The sequence below is a fragment of the Schistocerca piceifrons genome, chromosome 2 (genome assembly GCF_021461385.2).
Source record: "Schistocerca piceifrons isolate TAMUIC-IGC-003096 chromosome 2, iqSchPice1.1, whole genome shotgun sequence".
NCBI lineage: Eukaryota > Metazoa > Arthropoda > Insecta > Orthoptera > Acrididae > Schistocerca > Schistocerca piceifrons.
Window position 1 is genome coordinate 57,559,924 of NC_060139.1, and position 21,620 is coordinate 57,581,543.

General features: G+C 39.2%; 1 protein-coding gene across 2 annotated transcripts in view; it reads left to right on the forward strand.

Annotated features, from left to right (window-relative positions):
• The window catches only part of LOC124776284 (coiled-coil domain-containing protein 39), a 503,452-nt gene that overhangs the window by 318,423 nt on the left and 163,409 nt on the right, over positions 1–21,620 (forward strand). For both annotated transcript variants that reach the window (XM_047251190.1, XM_047251189.1), the window contains one exon: positions 362–526. In XM_047251190.1, coding sequence (XP_047107146.1) covers positions 362–526 — 165 coding nt within the window. The remainder of the gene's footprint in view (positions 1–361; positions 527–21,620) is intronic.

Genomic DNA, 21,620 nt, shown 5'->3' on the forward strand with positions numbered 1-21,620 from the left:
TGTAATCATGTTTTTACATTCATTGCAGAGAACAGTTCTCTCTACAATACAAATAATACGAAAGTAAGATATGCACATATTCATTGTTTTTGTTTTTATAATTGTGTACAAAGACTGACTTTGTAAGTATCACTTTTGATATTACTTTGAAAATGCAATACTAAGTCAGCTGTTTATGCTTCCATTAATAAGTGCCCTTCACTTGAAAGTGGATGCTTGTTATTTCTGCCTGCACTCAAAACTGACAAATTATATTTATGTTGAAGACTGTTGGCACAGTCAGTATAATTCAAATTGAGGAACCACCTGCCGTTACAGGCCAGACTGTAATTTATTGCTACATCCTTTATTATTCTTGTAGGACTATGAAGTGCAGCGGCTAGAATCCCGAATAGCACGCATGAAAGGCAAGACTGACGAAGAGTCCAGAGCCGCTGAGGATGAAAAACTTAATGAAATGCACAAGATTTTGGATGAGAAGACAGAGAAAGTGACTGTGCTGACTGCAGAGGTCCAGAGAGTTGATGTAAGCATGTGTAGATAACTATAAATAATTTTTCTGTCTTTTGTTTTAAATTAATATTGTGATGCTTGCGAATTTATGTTATTGTATTCTGCCATGTAACAACTATATATGTCTTTCTCAGTTTATGCTATGTACCTGACATTGTAGTTAACATCTTACATTGTTGTTTTTGGTTATCAGGAGTGAGTGATGGTGTATATCACAAACACACTAGATTATTAAAGATACATAATGACCATAATTGTGGAATCAGATGTTCAGTGGGTAGCTCTACAATCATTATAACTACAGCAAAAGTAAAGAGATTGACATAGTCATTAATACACGATGTCTAGTTTATCAAACATAACATAGAATTAATTTTGTCAGTATTTTGTTGATCTTTTCCAAAGCTTAACCAGAAAAAGTAAAATGTGTGACGGCAGTGGTTTGGCAAGTTATTGTAAAGGAAACAAACTTAGGTGCAATGAGGGTTACAAAAAACATTAATGATTTTTCATTTAACCTGAGTTATTTTCATAGAATTCTTTGTAACAGTGCAATCTGAGACTCCCAAATGTGAGAACCATTTCTGGGAGAATAACAGTAACTATGCTTGGAGTGAAAAAAGCAGTTTCAAAGCTTATGACAAATAAAATGAAATTTATTATTGTGATCTGACATTTTAATAACTGAAACTTAATTTAATAGAAAGGGAAAAAAGAAGTAGTGCTTGGCCATTTAAAACTAAGCTGGTATTTTGTCATCATGATCATCATCATTTTTTGTGGCAGAATCCTTGAACATATTCTCAGTTTGAATATAAAAAATTTTTCTGCAAGGGAAAATCTTCTGTTCACAAATTATCTATGTTTTACAAACCTTTGTTCATGCAAAACTCCTCTTGCCCTTTTCTCATATGAGATCCAGCGAACCATGGATAAAGGGCAACAGGTGGATTCCATATTCCTAGATTTCCATAAAGCATTTCACGTGGTGCCACACAGCTGGCTGGTAACAAAAGTACAAGCATATGGAATAGATTCCCACATATGTAAGTGGCTTGAAGAATTCGTAGGTAACAGAACTCAGTATGCTGTTCTCGATCGCAAGTGTTCATCAGAAACAAGGGTATAATCGGGAATGCCACAGGGAAGTGTGATAGGACTGCTGTTATACTAAATAATCGGGTGGACAGGATAAACAGCAGTCTGTGGCTGTTTGTTGATGATGCTTTTGTGTATGGGAAAGTGTGATCATTCAGTGACTGTAGGAGGATACCTGATGATTTAGAGCAAATTTGGAGTTGGTGTGATGAATGCTAGCTAGCTCTATATCTAGAAAAATGTACGTTAATTTGGATGAGTAGGAAAAACAAACCCATAACGTTTGAATACGGTATTAGAGGTGTGCTGCTTGACAAAGTCAGTCGATTAAATTCCTGGACATAGTGCTGCAGAGCAGTATAACAAGGAATGGCATGTAAAGACTGTAATAGGGAAGGTGAATGGTTGACTTCGGTTTATTGAGAGAATTTTAGGAATGTGTGGTTCATCTGCAAAGGAGACCACATACAGGACACTAGTGCAACCCATTACTTACTACTGTTTGAGTGTTTGGAATCTGCTCCAGATCAGATTAAAGGAAGACATCAAAGTAATTCAGAGGTGGACTGCTAAATTTGTTTCCAGTCAGTTGAACAATGTGCAAGTAATATGAAGATGCTTCAGGAACTTCAAGGAGCACTATTGAGAAAATTTAGAGAACCAGTATTTGCGGTATTTGAGACTGACTGTAGGGTGATTCTACTGCCGCATGTACATCTCATGTAAGGATCATGAAGATAAGATTAGAGAGATGAGGGCTCATACAGAGGCATATAGACAATCATTTTTTCCTTGCTCTGTTTGTGAGTTGAACAGAAAAGGAAATGACTAGTAGTAGTAGTACAGGGTACCATTTATTTATTTATTTGTTAAGTATCCATTCATCAAATATTTTTTGTGGGTTATAGCTTACTTTATACATTAGTACACAATTTCAAATACATGTTACAAAACAGTAACATTGATTCAATAACCTAAATAGTATAAGCACATGATACAGTACAGTAATCATTGAAATACACTCCTGGAAATTGAAATAAGAACACCGTGAATTCATTGTCCCAGGAAGGGGAAACTTTATTGACACATTCCTGGGGTCAGATACATCACATGATCACACTGACAGAACCACAGGCACATAGACACAGGCAACAGAGCATGCACAATGTCGGCACTAGTACAGTGTATATCCACCTTTCGCAGCAATGCAGGCTGCTATTCTCCCATGGAGACGATCGTAGAGATGCTGGATGTAGTCCTGTGGAACGGCTTGCCATGCCATTTCCACCTGGCGCCTCAGTTGCACCAGCGTTCGTGCTGGACGTGCAGACCGCGTGAGACGACGCTTCATCCAGTCCCAAACATGCTCAATGGGGGACAGATCCGGAGATCTTGCTGGCCAGGGTAGTTGACTTACACCTTCTAGAGCACGTTGGGTGGCACGGGATGCATGCGGACGTGCATTGCCCTGTTGGAACAGCAAGTTCCCTTGCCGGTCTAGGAATGGTGGAATGATGGGTTCGATGACGGTTTGGATGTACCGTGCACTATTCAGTGTCCCCTCGACGATCACCAGTGGTGTACGGCCAGTGTAGGAGATCGCTCCCCACACCATGATGCCGGGTGTTGGCCCTGTGTGCCTCGGTCATATGCAGTCCTGATTGTGGCGCTCACCTGCACGGCGCCAAACACGCATACGACCATCATTGGCACCAAAGCAGAAGCGACTCTCATCGCTGAAGACGACACGTCTCCATTCGTCCCTCCATTCACGCCTGTCGCGACACCACTGGAGGCGGGCTGCACGATGTTGGGGCGTGAGCGGAAGACGGCCTAACGGTGTGCGGGACCGTAGCCCAGCTTCATGGAGACGGTTGCGAATGGTCCTCGCCGATACCCCAGGAGCAACAGTATCCCTAATTTGCTGGGAAGTGGCGGTGCGGTCCCCTACGGCACTGCATAGGATCCTACGGTCTTGGCGTGCATCCATGCGTCGCTGCCGTCCGGTCCCAGGTCGACGGGCACGTGCACCTTTCGCCGACCACTGGCGACAACATCGATGTACTGTGGAGACCTCACGCCCCACGTGTTGAGCAATTCGGCGGTACGTCCACCCGGCCTCCCGCATGCCCACTATACGCCCTCGCTCAAAGTCCGTCAACTGCACATACGGTTCACGTCCACGCTGTCGCGGCATGCTACCAGTGTTAAAGACTGCGATGGAGCTCCGTATGCCACGGCAAACTGGCTGACACTGACGGCGGCGGTGCAAAAATGCTGCGCAGCTAGCGCCATTCGACGGCCAACACCGCGGTTCCTGGTGTGTCCGCTGTGCCGTGCGTGTGATCATTGCTTGTACAGCCCTCTCGCAGTGTCCGGAGCAAGTATGGTGGGTCTGACACACCGGTGTCAATGTGTTCTTTTTTCCATTTCCAGGAGTGTACAATACATTAATATAAAGTACAACCAGCACAACATAATTTATAGCACTAAATTATTTAATTGTCTAGATAAACAGCCTATTATTCACCAAGCAGCTGCAGTACACACACATAAAAACTGTTGTAATTGGCAAGCTTCCAGAGCCAGTGGCTCCTTCTTCAGGCAGAAGGGTTGAATGGGAAAGAAGAAGGGTGAAGGAAAAGGACTGGAGAGATCTAGGTAAAGGGGGTAGGCTTCGGGAAAGTCACCCAGAACCGTGGGTCTGGGGAGACTTGCTGTACAGGATGAGAAGGAATTAACCTAGGAAAAGGGGTAGGTTTTGGGAAAGTCTCCTCTGACCTGTGGTTCTGGGTGACTTTCCTGAAATCGACCCCATTTCCTAGATCTTTCCAGTCCTTTTCTTTCACCCTTCTTCCTTCCCCTTCAACCCTTCTTCCTGAAGAACTAGCCACTGGCTCTGAAAGCTTACCAATTACAACGGTATTTTATGTGTGTGTTCCGCCACCGCTTGGTGCGTAGCTTTTTATCTATCCAATTAAATAATTTTGTCAATAATTGATTTTTTTCATTCTAATATATCGTACAATAGATAAGAGAAGTATTTTAGACACATAATACAAGATAAAAATAATTTAAATTTATGTCTACAGATATTCATTTACCAAAGGAAATAATTTAAATTTATGTTAACAGATATTCGTTTACAATATAACAGCACTTGTCCTGTAAATATGTTTTCAAAGCCACTTTGACTTTTTGTGTTTCTTTTATTTCCTTGATGTAGTGGGGAAGTTTATTGTAAAGTTTTTTGCCAGTTTGCATTGGTCCATTTTGTCTGAGTGTTGTGCTTGCATGTTTGCTGTGGAAGTCTGATTTTGGCCTTGTGTCATGTGCATGGACTGCTTGATTTGTACATACTATGTTGTTTTTAGTTTCTGAAATTTTTTGTGTATGTAATTATCTCAAGAATGTACAGGCATGGTAGCGGTAGTATCTGGAGTGTTTTAAAAAGGCATTTGCAAGAATTTCCAGGTGTGGCATTTTCAATTGCCCTTATGATCCTCTTCTGTGCTATGAAGCAGCTTTTGCTTATTGTCAAATTCCCCACAAAAATTGCAGCAGTGGTTCCACTAGGGCATAATACACATTTTTTAGTGTTTCTTTTGTTGGACAGGTTGCAAATATTTCTATGCCATAGCATATTGTACTAAGTTTTTGGCTGATGTATTTGATGTGTGTGTGTCCCACTTCATGTTGTCCTGAATCCATAATCCCAGAAATTTTGTTTAGTTTACAGTTTTCAGTTTTTTATTAAATAGATTTATGGTGGGGGGGTTAATGGATGTTTATTGTGTGTTGTCTGAAGGTGCACTGCAACAGTTTTCTCTGTGTCAACCATAAGATTGTTTGTAGTGAACCATTTTATAGTGTGTGTGGTGCAATTTTGTACTTCCTATTGTAGTTCTGCAGCATTGTGGCCTATTATCAATACATTGAGTCATCCGCAAATTTTATGTATTTTTGGGAATCACTAGATTATTCTAGGTCATTGATAAATATTAAGAACATCACTGGGCCCAAGATAGAACCTTGGGCAACACCATACTTAATTTCTTTTCTTTTCAGTTGGTGGGAGTGCATAATGTTTTCTTCCTGATACATGATTTCAACTATCTGTTCTGTGATTGTTAAGCATGATGTCATCCACTCATGTGCCAGGCTCCTAATTCCTACATACTGCAATTTTTTAAGTAGTAAGTTGTGATCTATCACATCAAAAGCTTTCGTGAGGTCCAGAAATATTGCTGATACATGTTCTTTCTGGTCTATTGCAGTCAAGACTTGGTTAACAAAGTCAAAAATGGCACTTTCTGTCGATCTGACTTTCCTGAACCCGTGTTTGGTATTTGATACAAAATTTTTTTTTCTATGAATGAAATCAGTCTTTATATGTAAAAAAAATCTTTATTCCAGTATTTCAGAAAAAGCAGATAGCAAAAATTTTGGTCTGTAGTTCTTTTCATTTGTCTGATGTTCCTTCTTGAAAAGAGATCTCACCTTGGCCATTTTTAGTTTCTCTGGGAAAATACCACTGCACAATGAAGAGCTGCAAAGATGACTTAGAGGCTTAGTCAATACTGTTGCACATTTTTTAAATGTGTAATTGAGAACATTGTCTATAACTCAAGAAAATTTTGATTTTAATTCCTTTATAATATTCAGTATTTTCTTTTCATCTGTTGGACACAAAAATATTGTTTTTTCATTTAACCTTTTGCTCATCTCTGTTTCCAGAAGCTGTTTCTTGCTGTTTTTACACCAATTTGTTTGCTATTTCGTGAAATATACATTAAATGCATCAGCTACTCTGTGTGGGTCTGAAATTTTGTCTCCATTTTGAAGAAGATTAATGTTACTGTGTTTTTCCTGTGTTTTGCCATTTTCTCTCCTAACAAAGGCCAACATTGCTTTCATTTTATTTATAGCTTTTTCCTGGTAGTTGTCATTTATTAACTTTTTTGACCTTCTGGTAACTTTATTTAGGATCTGTTTGTATATTTTAAAATACGCATCAAATTCTGGAGTAGTTTTGGTTTCCTTGGCTATGCTGTAGAGAAATCTTCTTTCATTCAATGAAACTTTTTACATTTTTTCCCTGGTTTTCGTTTTTCTGAGTAGGAATTTCACTTCAAAATAATGCCGGAAGTTGCTTAGGAATTTATCAAATTTTTCATTTGTTTTGCTGCAGCTGTGTATTTCCTCCCATGTCTCTTTAGTTAAGCAGTTAATAAATGTATTTATGTTTTGTACACTGAAATTCCTAGCAATGATTACTAATGTTTTTTCAGGATGTATGGGGTGATCTACTTTCACTGATATTTTCTGTGCAATATGATCTCCAAAACCTTTGAAGAAACATTTTGCATTGCATTTTGTAAGAGTAGCTTGCGTCAACAACTTCTGTTAATCAGTAGAATGAAAAACCAGTCGAAGTTGCAAATTTTTGTGGACTGGTTTTTTGTTCTACTGATTTCCAGATCTCTTTTCTCTGGGAATATCTTCTGGGAACTAAATGGGCACAAATTTGATATTACTTCTAATGTAGATACAACTGCCACAATAACCTTATGCTTTCCTGTAGAAATGACTGCCTCATATAAAGCTTGGAAGAAGTACATTGATTGAAATTAAGATTAATGAGAAGTTCAGACAGGCACGTACTAGAGATGTGAAAATATCACAAGATTCTCATAACAGTACAGTGACAAATAATGTTAGTATGTCACAAGAAAGCACAGTGAAAAGTAATGTTAATATATTGCATCAGAGCATCAGGCGATTAATAAACAAAGTAGATGAGCTTCTTGTTTGTTTAGAAGATTTAGAAACTGAGGGTGGAATAATTTAAGAAAATTATTACAATACCAGAGAAGGAAAGTTGCTACTCACCATATAGTGGAGATGCTGAGTCGCGATAGGCACAACAAAAAGATTCACACAATTATATCTTCCAGCCATAAAGGCCTTTGTCAGCAGTAGACACACACACACACACACACACACACACACATACATACACGTAAACGCAACTTGCACATACGTCTGCAGTCTCAGAGAGCTGAAACCACACTGTTACATTCTATCCTGGATTTTCCATTGTAAGAAAATTATTGCATCAGAGTATCAAGTGATTAAAAAACAAAGTAGATGAGCTTCTTGTTTGTTTGTAAATGTAGGTGGATATAAGCTTTCAGCACATGTAAGTAGAGACTCTATGGAGAGAGGAGGAGTCGCCATATATATTAAAATTTGTCACTGTGTGAAAAATTTGGAAATTAAAAATTTTGTGTAGAGCAACATATATACAGGCGCTGATTCCATTGAGCCTGACGGGGCCCAAACCCCTTCAAAAATTCGTTTGGGGGGGGGGGGGGGGGGGGGCAGAGACCTCCTCCCCCACAACCCCAATAATTTAAGAAAATTATTACAATACTAGAGAAGGAAAGTTTCTACTCACCATATAGTAGAGATGCTGAGTAACAATAGGAACAACAAAAAGATTCACACAATTGTAGCTTTCGGCCATAAAGGCCTTTGTCTGCAGTAGACACACACACACACACACACACACACACACACACACACACACACACACACTCACTCTCTCTCTCTCTCTCTCTCTCTCTCTCTCTCTCTCTCTCTCTCTCTCACGCAAATGCAACTTGCACATACGTCTGCAGTCTCAGAGAGCTGAAGCCACACTGTTACATTCCATCCTGGGTTTTCCATTGTAAGAAAATTATTAATTATATTATACTTTGTAAAATCACAAAATTATGTTGGAATTTTTTATTTTCCTTGTTTGACTATAGTTACCTTATAAAATACATTCAGTAATGAGTTAAAACAAATAATTATTATGGTAGTAAGCATGTTAACTGAAAAAGAGTGGTGCGAATCACGATAGTGTTACGGTGCTGTGGGCACACTTAGAATTTGTCCCGGTGCGCGCACCTTTGGGTAATGTCTGGCTCCGGCGGGGCCAGCGCAGTGGCTGCGACGACATCAAAAGGACTGGAGCAGAAGCGCCTGGAACCCTCTGCCTTGCATTGCCTTGACACTTCGAGACATTATGATGCCGTGGCTATGTAAATCCCACTCTGCAGTTGCAGTCATTCAATGTGGATAGTTTTGTTCAGTGCATGCCGCAGATGTGTTTAGTGTTCCAACTTTACTGTCTAGTGGTCTATTTTGTAGGACTATATTTTATTCATTTACTTTAGTCTCTTAGTGTATTGTGAATGAAGTTTGCAATGGATAAATTTGTTACCAAGAAGGCTTGCTTGGATGTTGATGATACTGCAAGTCAACCTCCAACAATTATTGTGTTATCAATCGCTCTATCATCTTCAGGCGAGAACCGTTCACAGCCAAAACCTGGACAATCCAGTAAGGGAAGATCATTTCAGAAGTCTTGGTTGATCAAATATACATGGCTAGAATATGAAGCATCTACCGAAAAAGATTTTTGCAAAACCTGCAAAGAGGCAGATGCTAAAAATCTGTTACAATTTTCTTCAAAAAAAAAAAAAAAGAAGATGCATTCACTTCCGTAGGATTTTCTAACTGGAAAAATACATTTATACATAAAGAAGGTATTCTGAAACTAAATCATATCACTAACCGAATTGTGGCCTCCCATTTGAATGAACGGTGAATGAACGGTTAGATAGTGATATGAAGAAAGGCCATTTAACTCTTGAGACAATTTTTACTACTGTGCAATTTCTATGCTGACAAGGAGTAGCTATTAGAGGGCATGGAGATGTAAACTCAAATATTTTTCAGTTGTTGGAACTCCAAAAGAATGACATACCTGAGCTTAAAGATTGCTTAGGGCATTTGGGGTGTAAGTGGATGTCCCACGATATTCAAAACGAGATCATTGACCTACTAGGAAAGTCTGTTGAGAAAGGTATAGGCTTCAATCAAGAAGACTGAACATTTTTCTTTTATGGTTGATGAAACAAATGATTCTTCGATTCATGAACAAGTGTCATTTTGTATTCGTATAGTCCATGATTCCTTAATCATCAACTAAGACTTTTTTGGCTTATACGAGACCCCCCAACACTGAATCACAAACTCTGTTTAGTGTTTAAAAGACTTTTTGCTTGTCTTGATTTGTCAATGGATAACTTAAGAGGACAGTGCAATGATGGTGCCTCGAATATGAGAGTTAAGTTCAAAGGACTAAAAAAGTTAGTTTTGGATATACAACCAAAAGCATGTTATGTGCATTGCACTGCTCACAGTTTAGACTTGGCAGTTGTAGACAGTCTCCACCATCTTACATCTGTGAGAGATATTATGTCTTTAGCCAAGGGCTTGATATACACTGTAAAGGAATCCAACAAAAGGATGGGACTTTTCAGAAGCATACACTGCGAGAGTGCCAACAACCAAACTGGTCTACGACCCCTTTGCCCGACTTGATGGACTATGCGAGCTCCTTGTATCTTGAGAATATTGAATAACTTTGAAGAACTTCTAGAGTTTTTTAAAACATTTTCTGCAGAAGACAAAACAGAGGCGGGTTACCAATGTGCAGGCTACCTTGAGTCACTGTTGCAATTCAAGACTTATTTCTTTTTACATCTTTATTGCTATGCAGTGAAACCAGTAGAGGATGTCAATGAAAAAATTCAGTTCCCTCATCTAAGTGTTGCTGATCTGGAAAAAATATATGAGGGCTTGATTTGTATATTGAATGGAAGGCGTGATAGTTTTGAACACCTTTGGTAATTGTGTTTAAAAGAAAAACCTTCACAAGTTGATGATCCTTCGCTTCCTCGGAATCGAAGTATACCAAAGAAGTATGAAAACAATGAAGCCAGCTCACTGCACACTTTCAAAACCCCAAAGGAACACTACAAAGCTATTTACATTAATGCTTGTGAAATGGTGCAGTCTTGCATTACTGAGCAGTTTGCTTCAACTGGACTCACACATCATTGCAATTGAACAAGAGTGCTTGCTTTTAGTAAATAGAGGTGAAAGAAACAAATTTGGAAAAATTAACTGAGTTTTTCAAAAATGACATAGACATTGAGAGACTGCGCTTACACTTGAATACATTAGCTGATATCGCTAATAAAAAAAACAACTGGTCTTAAAAAACATGCGTCATGGAAGAAAATACATTACACAAGAGACTGAAGTTGGAGAAATGTTATGTGAAGTAGTGAAGTGCATTAAGCTTCTCCAAGTAGTTCCAATCATGACAGCAACAGTAGAATGGTCATTTAGCACCCTTAGATGTCTGAAGCCATATCTCTGATCAACAATGGGACAGAAGCGATTGAACAACTTGGCTGTTCTTCATGCCCACAAAGATGTTTTGCATGAATTGGATATCCAACCAGTCATCAACAACTTTGCATTCAGTAATCTAGTCAGACGGTCAACATTTGCACCTTTCTAAAGACACTCTAGCCCTAATAATGGCATTTAGAGCAATATTAAAAATCTTTATAAAATAGAGAATTAAGTACATACATAAAGTTAAATTTTCAGTTTCGAAATATTAGTACTAGTTTAGTACTCTGGTAGAATTTTGCACAGAGCATAACTTAATCATAGCTAACACTTGGTTCAAGAATCATAAAAGAAGGTTGTGTACATGGAAGAATCCTGGAGATACTAGAAGGTATCAGATAGATTATATAATGGTAAGACAGAGATTTAGGAACCAGGTTTTAAATTGTAAGACATTTCCTGGGGCAGATGTGGACTCTGACCACAAACTATTGGTTATGAACTGTAGATTAAAACTGAAGAAACTGCAAAAAGTTGGGAATTTAAGGAGATGGGACCTGGATAAACTGACTAAACCAGAGGTTGTACAGAGTTTCAGGGAGAGCATAAGGGAACAATTGACAGCAATGGGGGAAAGAAATACAGTAGAAGAAGAATGGGTAGCTCTGAGGAATGAGGTAGTGAAGGCAGCAGAAGATCTAGTAGGTAAAAAGACGAGGGCTAGTAGAAATCCTTGGGTAACAGAAGAAATACTGAATTTAATTGATGAAAGGAGAAAATATAAAAATGCAGTAAATGAAACAGACAAAAAGGAATACAAACGTCTCAACAATGAGATCGACAGGAAGTGCAAAATGGCTAAGCAGGGATGGCTAGAGGACAAATGTAAGGATGTAGAGGCTTATCTCACTAGGGGTAAGATAGATACTACCTACAGGAAAATTAAAGAGACCTATGGAGAAAAGAGAGCCACTTGTATGAATATCAAGAGCTCAGATGGAAACCCAGTTCTAAACAAAGAAGGGAAAGCAGAAAAGTGGAAGGAGTATATAGAGGGTCTATACAAGGGCGAAGTACTTGAGGACAATATTATGGAAATAGAAGAGGATGTAGATGAAGATGAAATGGGAGATACAATACTGCGTGAAGAGTTTGACAGAGCACTGAAAGACCTAAGTCGAAACAAAGACCTGGGAGTAGACAACATTCCGCTAGAACTACTGACGGCCTTGGGAGAGCCAGTCCTGACAAAATTCTACCATCTGGTGAGCAAGATGTATGAGACAGGCGAAATACCCTCAGACTTCAAGAAGAATATAATAATTCCAATCCCAAAGAAAGCAGGTGTTGACAGGTGTGAAAATTACCAAGCTATCAGTTTAATAAGTCACAGCTGCAAAATACTAATGCAAATTCTTTACAGACGGATGGAAAAACTGGTAGAAGTTGACCTCGGTGAGGATCAGTTTGGATTCCGCAGAAATGTTGGAACACGTGAGGCATTACTGACCCTACGACTTATCTTAGAAAATAGATTAAGAAAAGGCAAACCTTCATTTCTAGCATTTGTGGACTTAGAGAAAGCTTGTTACAATGTTGACTGGAATACTCTCTTTCAAATTCTAAAGGTGGCAGGGGTGAAATACAGGGAGCGAAAGGCTATTTACAATTTGTACAGAAACCAGATGGCAGTTATAAGGGTCGAGGGACATGGAAGGGAAGCAGTGGTTGGGAAGGGAGTGAGACAGGGTTGTAGCCTATCCCCGATGTTATTCAATCTGTATATTGAGCAAGCATTAAAGGAAACAAAAGAAAATTTTGGAGTAGGTATTAAAGTTCATGGAGAAGAAATATAAACATTGAGGTTTGCCGATGACATTGTAATTCTGTCAGAGACAGCAAAGGACTTGGAAGAGCAGTTGAACGGAATGGACAGTGTCTTGAAAGGAGGATATAAGATGAACATCAACAAAAGCAAAACGAGGATAATGGAATGTAGTTGAATTAAGTCGGGTGATGCTGAGAGAATTAGATTAGGAAATGAGACACTTAAAGTAGTAAAGGAGTTTTGCTATTTGGGGAGCAAAATAACTGATGATGGTCGAAGTAGAGAGGATATAAAATGTAGACTGGCAATGGCAAGGAAAGTGTTTCTGACGAAGAGAAATTTGTTAACATCGAGTATAGATTTAAGTGTCAGGAAGCCGTTTCTGAAAGTATTTGAATGGAGTGTAGCCATGTATGGATGTGAAATATGGACGATAAATAGTTTGGACAAGAAGAGAATAGAAGCTTTTGAAATGTGGTGCTACAGAAGAATGTTTAAGATTAGATGGGTAGATCACGTAACTAATGAGGAGGTATTGAACAGAAATGGGGAGAAGAGAAGTTTATGGCAAAACTCGACAAGAAGAAGGGACCGGTTGGTAGGACATGTTCTGAGGCATGAGGGGATCACAAATTTAGCATTGGAGGGCACCGTGGAGGGTAAAAATCGTAGAGGGAGACCAAGAGATGAATACACTAAGCAGATTCAGAAGGAAGTAGGTTGCAGTAAGTACTGGGAGATGATGAAGCTTGCACAGGATAGAGTAGCACGGAGAGCTGCATCAAACCAGTCTCAGGACTGAAGACAACAACAACAACAAGTTTAGTACTGTATTACTATAGTACTGTATTAGTTATTTTCAAATACTTAAATATTTTTGGGTGTAAGACCCGATTAAATCCCGCTATTTACATACTTTTTGACTGAAGGTATTAGGCATACTGTATTAACTTTATTAACTGTATTAAAGCATTAACTTTGAGATGTTGTTTTTATTTAATTAACCCTGAGCCGTATTCAAAATAAGCTTAAATTAGCTATTTCACTTGTTAATCAAAGTGCTATTACAGTGTGACAGCAATATTTTCTGTTTTGTTGTTTCAATGATATTTTAGGGTTTACTTAAATATAATTTCAGTCTTTTCAGAGCTGTATATTCACTGCTCAGTAACTGTCTATAAGCATGATTATTACTGTACATTAAATTAGCATTTTACAAAAATACTGTGCATGTTTGGGTTTGTTCCTTTTTTCGCAACCAAAAAATGTGCCAGGCTTGTTGAGTTTCCTGGAGTGTCGAGTTATCGAGAGTCCAGTTTTGGGGGTTCTAACATTGATCATATGATTCTAAAATGCTTAAAAACTTTAAATTCACTATTTTTCATCTAAAATGTAGAAAATTTCCCGGGCAAGACCCTCAGTATGCCCCTCCCCCAATATTTTTTATAAGTCGGCACCCCTGAACATATAGAAGCATGTGCATGTGATTTTAAACTAAATAATGGCACTTTTATAATTGTAGACATGTATAGGTCCCCATTGGGAAATTAGCATTTATTTTTGGAAAAACTTGGATTCTTTGTTCTGCTATCTGTCAGACAGAGGGAAGCAAATTAGGATTTCAATGTAGATTTTCTGAAAGAGTCCGATAGAAAGCTTGACCTTGAAGTATTACTTGGTTCTTTCACTTTGACATCAGTTACTGATTTTCCTACTCAGGTGGTACAGAAAATCAGCACAATGATAGATAACATTTTCATAGACCAAGATAATTTTAATCAAATAAAAACTTTTCCTGTTAAAAATGGTGTGTTTGGTCATGATGCACAGCTAGTTACAATACATTATATACCTCCACACAGTAATGCAAAACAGTCCTCCAAATTAGTGCATTCAATTAACGATTTAACAATTCAAAATTTTAGGGAAGGTTTGAAACAGTTAGACTGGGATGAGGTGTACAGGGAACATAATGCAGATTTAAAATTGAACCTATGATACCTTTGTGAGTATATTTGAAAACAGTTTCCCTAAGAAAACAGTGAAATATAATTGTAAGAAACCATGTAAAAAGCCATGGCTTACTAAAGGCATAAAAATATCTTGTAAACAGAAGAGGGAAATGTATCTTACAGCTAGAAGGAGTAATGATCCTGAAATAGTGAAACATTATAAAAATTACTGCACTGTATTAAGAAATGTTATTAAATAGTCCAGAAGTATGTGCATTATGTCTGAGATTAGCACATCTGATAATAAAATTAAAACATTATAGAATATTGTGAAAAGGGAAACAAGGCAATGGAGAGCACAGGAAGACTGTTGGAGGTCCAACACTAACAATTTATCCTCGTGTAGACTGCGTACCTCTTGGACAGTCTGTTGTGCTTCAGCAAGTTGAGCAAAGTCAGTTGTGTGTGAGATGCTGCTAACACAGAAAAGGCTGTAATGTTTCAATTCCAGAAATGTGTCTAACATTCACGCTGAACTGGGCTATGTAGACATCGATTGTGCTGCTGAGGCAAATAGTTGATTTTACTTTGGCAGAAAGTATGCATAAGTGGCTTATGATTAGTGAAAATAGTAAGCTCCCTGGTTTTCAGTTGTGATTGGAACTATTTAATAGCCTGATAGATAGCCAGAAGGCCTCTGACATATGTGCTCCATTTCATTGCGGTTGTGACACGTGGAAGAATGAAGCTAGGGTTACCACGCACCATCACACAGTAGTTATAATGCCACACCAGTTGCTGTGTGGCTAACACCATGTTATCCATCCACAAAACTGGTGAATTACCTTTGCCCTTTGGGCCAATGAGTGTAGCTTTAGCGGTTCTTGCAACTCAGCTACATGTGCCAGTTGTCGGCAATAGAAATTAAGCACAACAAGGAAACAACATAATTCTTTAAAGGTACTGGGTAATGTAATTTGCAAGTTGGCAGGTAAAGGTAGTGAACCTGACGATGAGATCTTATAGGTCAGGAAGTTAACTTGTGTCTGGTTGAAAACACATTTGACAATGTTCAAAACTATGCCATACTGCTCAAACTATTCAAATGTATCAGTTAGATGCTGCTGGTGTTGTTCTGGTGAAGCTGAGAAAACCAGAATATCATCTAGATACAGAAAGCAAAAGGCAGAGACCTTGTAATACGGAGCCTATGAACCTTTGCTAAATTTGTGCGGTGTTTTGGAGGCTGAACATCATGAAACGACCCTCAAGTAGACCAAAGAAGGTGATTATGGCTGTCTTCGATTCTTCGATATGTCTGCATCTCTTACTGCCATTTGAGTGAGTCTATGCCTTTGTACAGTCTAGGACTCTCAGTAAGGTCGCACCACTTAATTCGTGGTTAAAGTCTTGTAGCAAGGTTACAAATTATTGGTCTGGTACAGTTCTCCCATTGAGGACTCGGTAATCCCTGTGTGGATGCCATCCACCACACTTCTTGGACACTAACTGAAGTGGGCATGACCAAGGACAACTCAACACTGTTGAATTCTGCTTTTGCTTGACTAGGTGGTCTGGGGCCAAACATCACAGTCTGCAGCATTCCAGGGGGCCATCAGTAGTTTCAATGTGACTCACTGTTTCATGATGTACCTCATTCAGAGGTCCAGGAGGTTGTGTCAGGACTGAGAATCTCTGCAGTAAGTCCATGTGCTCTCTGTTTGTGGCCTGTATGACCTTTGTTGTGCGCGTTGCTGCATTTTGTCGAATACCTGAAGTTGTTAAGCTGGTGATGTTGCCAACAAGCCACGCATTTGCAGTGTCTGGTAACAGATGGTAATATGCTTGAAAATTCACTCCTATTACGAGTTCTGACACAAATTCAATTTGAAGTCCCATGCTAGGTCACGCCACAGCCCAAGATTCAGCTTTACCTGCAGTGTACCATTTGTCATTGTGGTGGAATTATTAGCTGTGTTGGGGCAGAAAGTGGTTAGTGCATAACTGCACGCACAGAAATACACATAGGTATGACACAGTGCCAACTAGATAATGTCAACATGAATTGTGTTCACTTATGAATAGGCTCTGCAACATAGTGCAGCAATCCATTGATGCGCCTACTAGCAACTGTTCCTGGAATTTTGGTTGGTTCAAAGCACAGTACATTTATGTGCCTGGTCTCCAAATCTTCTGTGGTACCAATGTTGGCCTATCCCACAAAACGAAGAGGTAGGTGATGAGAGACTTGTCTACCTCTGGTGGTAACAATCTGTCTTTGCTCCAATCCCCAATGAGTCAGTAACTCACCAATCTGTTTAGTCAACGAGTTAACCTTGGCAGTCAAAACGACATAATCAGTATGTGTAACCATGGGTGTTAACAAGCTGTTGCATGACACCATCACTGCATTTGATGGTGTGGGCATTATTATCAGCCAATTAAGCCACTGCGTCCATTGCCATTTTGGTTTGAGATGCTATAATAGCCTTCAGCTGAGGTGGCAGGCAGCTTCTCCACAATGTACATAGAATACTATGAGGCACATTACTAGTGTCAACCATACTATGTAAGTATCTCAAGTTTTACAACTGTCTCCTGTTGCCAATGTCTTCTTGCATCAAAATTCCTCTTATGATGCAGACACCCTGTGGATCAGTTAGGTGTTTAGTTTCTGGTAAGTGTCAGTTATCGCTGGAGCAATGATCACATCTTCAATCTCCAGGGCATATTTACAGACCAGATGCCTTACATAACATGTATACCCAGTACTTAGGTATGAACTGTCCAAATTCTTGTACAACACAGTAAGAGCAATTTATTCATTTTCGCTTGTCATGTTTCCTATGCTTTCCTGTATTTTACCTTTTTGGCGTTCTACACTTTTTGGGCTGTCCGCTGAAAAGTGTAAAAACGGGTTTTACCACATTCTGGCCAGAATTAGGAATGTAAAAGAAGGGAACTAGCTTTTTAACTTATCCGGTGTCTTCAAAGACATTTAAATCAAAACATGTTGACAATTTCACACTTTTTGATGAGCTCAGTGAGCTTACTTGGCTGCTGCGTGTTAGCAATTTGTAGGATAAAGTCCCAGATCCTTAAAATTTGCTTACATAATATGGGAAAGGAAAAGGACACGTGGAAGGACAGACCCACAACAATCACATCATTTTTCATTGAACAGTTCACATTTATTTGTGAACACGTTACACTAACAAACAGAATATAATATTAACCCTGCCAGATAATGAGCAACAAGACTTTGTTTACAAATAATATGTTCAAGCCATTGATCAAAGGCCCAAGCCAGAAGCAAGAAATCATTAAAAATACAAAATTGCAAGATAATAAGGTAAGACATTGACATGTGGAATAATCGCGTCTACTGCCAGATGTTTGTGTCACTCTGGCACAATATTTCTGCCATGTAACTCGTTGCCTTCTTCAGGTGCTACCTGAGACTGCCATATTGGAGGATCTTGACAAGTATTTATGCCCAGATGGCGCTGGGTGCCTCTGGGCATAAATACTGGACAAGATCCTCCAATAAGGCGGTCTCAGGTAGCACCTGAAGAAGGCAACGAGTTACGTGGCAGAAATATTGTGCCAGAGCGACACAAACATCCGGCAGTAGACCCGATTATTCCACATGTCAAGATCTCGCCGGGAAAGCTTGAAGAGTTACAGGTAAGACATTTCTTAATTAAAGCAATTTGGCATTGGAATAATTAAAAGAATTACTTCCCCAAAACTTTAAAGACAGATTGCCACTTACAGCTCTTCAGAGGATTTAAAAAAAATTAAATTAATTTCAGTGTTAATCAGACGAGCCTTTGAAAGAAACATCTGCAGCTGCGATTACTAATTATCAGATATCACAAGTTCAAGCATTCAATTTTCAGAGCAGACCAACCATGAAAGTTAAGTTAAGTGCCAACAGTTACAATCAAGCATGGAAAGAATGCAATACAGAAGTGATGGCAAAGTAATTAGAAAAACATCTCAAATGTTGACAGCAAGAGAAATTAAGCTCAAAGTTTCGAAATATTAATGCAATAAGAACAGGCAGAAATAATCTGATTTAGAAAAATCTGAAAGTTAATCATAAATCAGATAATATTACTCATTTCAGGAGAAATGTAAAATGTTTGGTAGGAAATATTAATATAAAATCTTGTAAATAAGCTTGTAGGCTAAACAAACTAAATAAACACTTTGCTAGTGCAAACAGCTTGACTAAGGTAATGTCAGGTGGCCACAAACACTCCCAAGAAACACCATGCCGGTGCATATCAGCAACAGGTCCATCGTCCAAGCACCACCCCAAGAAGTGAACCTGCGTCTTGTAAAACTAAAAACTGTTAACAAACACTACTCAGGTGAAACATGAGTTAAAAGATAAAAGTTAAAATAATGTAATCCACCCACTTCTTTATAACGTAATGGCACAAAACCTTCAAATCTCCCATAATAATCGAATATAACAACAAAAAGATCAATTATTGTAGTATAATATAAATTGATAGATACAAAATCTGTTCACCAAGTGGCAGCAGGGGAACAATTTAAATTTACAACCGTTCGGAGCCAGTGGCTACTCCTTCTGGCAGAAGATTTGAAGGGGGAGGAAGAGGGGTGAAGGAAAATGACTGGAGAGGTTTTCGTTGTTATATTAGCCCTTGTGGCCATCATTCTTGCTTATATAATCCTGTTGTCAGCCTTTGTTATCATCTGTCTTGTTGAAACTATCATCTGTTTTCTACCTTTTGTATTCCAATCTTTTATTTACCTGTACCACCCAGATTAATCAACACTTTGCCCCTACATCTTTTCTAATACCGGTTTTCATGTATGTATACAGGCCCATTGTTATTTGTAAATTTGCATATAATAATTCCATCATTATTTACAAAGTTGCCAACAGTTCACTGCACTGCAAGGCATTCTCCCGATCATCTCCAACCAATTTATTTTCAAATTTGATTGCTATTTTCGTTCCTACCCTCCACTTACCCTGTTTATATGCAGTTCTTTCACTTTTTTTGTGTTTGTTTTTTACCAAACCCCTCTGATCGACTTTTACTGCCATCTTGTACATTACTTTATTTGCCAAGCAAAGTAGTTTACATTATTTCCTGTGAATTTCTCTTTCCGTCTGGCCTTTTTTTTTTCCAATCATTTTATCGGCCCATATAGACCACTCTAGTGGCAAGAAGTTCTTACCCACTTGTTGCCTCTTGTCAAGCATTGTCTGTTCTCATGATTTTTGTGCAAATTTTTCTGATTTTTCCGAATTTTTTCCCAGTTTTTCTGCTGTTTTTCTATCTTTATCCACCCTCTGCCTCTCGTTTTTGCCACTCCCACCATTTCTAACACTCCAAAACATCCTCTCTTGCCATGATAAATCCCATCACATATACATCAGTTCTTTTTGAATACACGCTTTTGCGCTATCAAAATTAAAGTTCCACATTCTGTTTCTTGAAACCTGCTAGTCCCTTGGAATTACTCCCAAAGTCCTAACATTGAAAGTCCATGTTTCTGGATGTAATCCTACTCTACACCAGCCTCTTTTACAGTTTCAAGTACAGCAGTCTCTTGCACTTACCCAACTAATCTGTGACCTACATGCCTCATCTGCCAGTTTCCATTCCACCAGATTTCTCTCCTTCTACAAAATCCTGGAGTTAGCTGCCCCTCATGGTATCATCAACCAAGCCAACTTCAGAGGTGCAACACCATGCCAGACTTGACCTCAAAAAGCTATCCCACCTTCTCCTAAACTACCTCAACAGTGGTGTTTCCCCTCCTGTCCCTCAGCAGCTCACCAAACAGCCACTCCATCAACCACCACTCCTCTCCCACAAGCCTAGCTTGGCCAACCTTCTTAACATCCCACAGCTTTCACCGTTGTCTCCCAGACCTGCAATGCCAGTAATAACTCATAATCATAAGAACCAGTCACGACAGTACAGTGTTCTCAAACTTTCATCTAAAGCACTGCCCCCCCCCCCCCCTTCCCCCTCCTCCCCCCAAATTTTCTGTATTAACCGAGGGTCTCACTTTCAGTCCTAAACCTGCATAGTTCTGAGCATGATCGCAAACTTTATCCACCACCACTACTTCAGGATCACCGTGTACAAGTCTTCCAAGAATCCTTAACATCCAGCATTACTTCACAATCTCTTATCACATCCCTGCAACATGACCCTAACATTTCCTGTACTGAACTCCAGGCTCTAAGTTCCCTAAAAAGCTGATGACTTCATCATTATCCTCCCACTAGACAAAATGTTAGTGAAACTCTACGCCAGCTGTATGACACCTCTACTTACAGCATCTACCATCAAGATCTCATCCTTGTGTTTAAAACTGACCTGCAGTTCCTCTTAAAAATCTCAGGCCTCTCAACAAAGACTTACACCTCAATCCACAGAACTTCTTACCCCACCCAAACCACGCACACCCACCTTTTACCTTCTTCCTAAGATCCAAAACTCTAACCTTCCTGGCCATCCTATAGTTGCTGGCTTCAAAGCACCTACCAAATGTATATATGCCTTAGTTGAACAACACCTGCAACCCATAGTACAAAGACTTCCCTCCTATATTAAAGATACTAACCATTTCATAGATTGTCTGAAATCCATACATGTCCCACTCCAATCACACATCTTGCTTGTCACCATTGACATCATCTCTTTCTATACCAACATCCCCCATGTACATGGTCTGTCAATGGTCACCTGATTCCAAGCTTGCAACATCCTTCTTGCTCATCTTAACCAACTTTATACTCAGCAACAATTATTTACCTTTGAGGGGCAGACATACAAACAGATCAGGGGTACGGCCATGGGAACCAGGTTGGCTCCTACTTACGCCAGCCTTTTCAGGGGGGCCCTGGAGTTGTGGGATCCATAAGCCTTCTCAGCCCCTGGTTTGGTTTAGATACATTGATGACATCT